Below are 1139 nucleotides of genomic sequence, written 5' to 3' on the forward strand. Positions count from 1 at the left end.
GCGTGGGGCTGGCTGGGGACCACATGCAGGTCACACCCCGGCTCTTCAGTGTGGCCAGGGCACAGGCGGCCGGCCACACGCTGCTGTACCGTCTGTTTCAGCTCTACCAGCAGCAGACACACGAGGTTGCCCAGCGCAGCCGCATCATCTTCCATGAGAACTATCGTTCCACGGAGGCCATCATCAATTTCGTCTCGCGACACTTCTACCTGGCCAAGGGCACGCCCATCCACGCCCGCGGCAAGGTCCCGCGCCACCCCCGGCACTACCCGCTCATGTTCTGCCACGTGGCGGGCAACCCCGAGCGTGACCTGTCCCTGACATCCTGGCTCAACACCGCCGAGGTCCTCCAGGTTGCTGAGCAGGTGCAGGAGTTCTACAGCGCCTGGCCCCACTGCTGGGGCAGCCGCGAGCAGAGGCACATCTGTGTGGTGTCCCACGGCGCCCAGGTAAGCCCAGTCGTGGGGCAGCTCCACCCACTGCCCACAGGACGTGGCCTCCCATTGTGGTCTTCTCAGCCTCAGTGTCCCCTTCCGTAGAGGGGCTGAGGAATCACCTCCCCGTGCTTGGCCCCAGGTGCCGGGCGTGGTCGTTGGGGGCCCTCCTTGTGCTCCTCTGGGTCTGCTGATGTGGTCGTGTGTCTCCAGGTGAGTGTGCTGAGGCAGGAGCTGAGGCGGAGGGACCTGGGCCAGGTGTCTGTGGGCAGCTTTGAGATCCTGCCAGGTGGGTGGTCAGGGGTAAGGGTGAGGTGGGTTGAGGCGGGGCTGCTCCCCCAGCCCGGCCTGACCGTGCCCCTCCCATAGGCCGGGAGTTCCGGGTGGTGGTGCTGAGCACAGTCCACAGCCGCCAGAGCCTGCAGAGCCCGGGCGCGCCGGCCCTGGAGTTCTTCACGGACGCCCGCGTGCTCAACACCATCATGACCCGCGCCCAGTCCCAGGTGGTGGCGGTGGGGGACGCTGTGGCCCTCTGCTCCTTCGGGGCCTGCAGCAAGCTCTGGAAGAGCTTCCTCCGCCAGTGTGTGGAGCATCGCAGCGTCCACCCCGAGGGCTTGTCGCTGGAGCACATTGAGCAGGCCGTTGTCCAGAGGCAGCGCTGGGCCCGCTGCCAGCAGCCCGCAGCCCCGCCGGCCGCGGGGCCTG

The 1139-nt window shown here is 67.6% G+C and overlaps 1 protein-coding gene across 1 annotated transcript in view; it reads left to right on the forward strand.

The window, feature by feature from the left end:
- HELZ2 (helicase with zinc finger 2, transcriptional coactivator) overlaps positions 1 to 1139 on the forward strand; it is a 13253-nt gene that overhangs the window by 4514 nt on the left and 7600 nt on the right. Inside the window, 3 exon segments of the mRNA XM_015567669.1 lie at positions 6 to 449; positions 648 to 723; positions 804 to 1134. Of these exon segments, the coding sequence (XP_015423155.1) occupies positions 6 to 449; positions 648 to 723; positions 804 to 1134 (851 nt within the window).

Source organism: Myotis davidii, unplaced genomic scaffold (genome assembly GCF_000327345.1).
Source record: "Myotis davidii unplaced genomic scaffold, ASM32734v1 scaffold244, whole genome shotgun sequence".
Taxonomy (NCBI): domain Eukaryota; kingdom Metazoa; phylum Chordata; class Mammalia; order Chiroptera; family Vespertilionidae; genus Myotis; species Myotis davidii.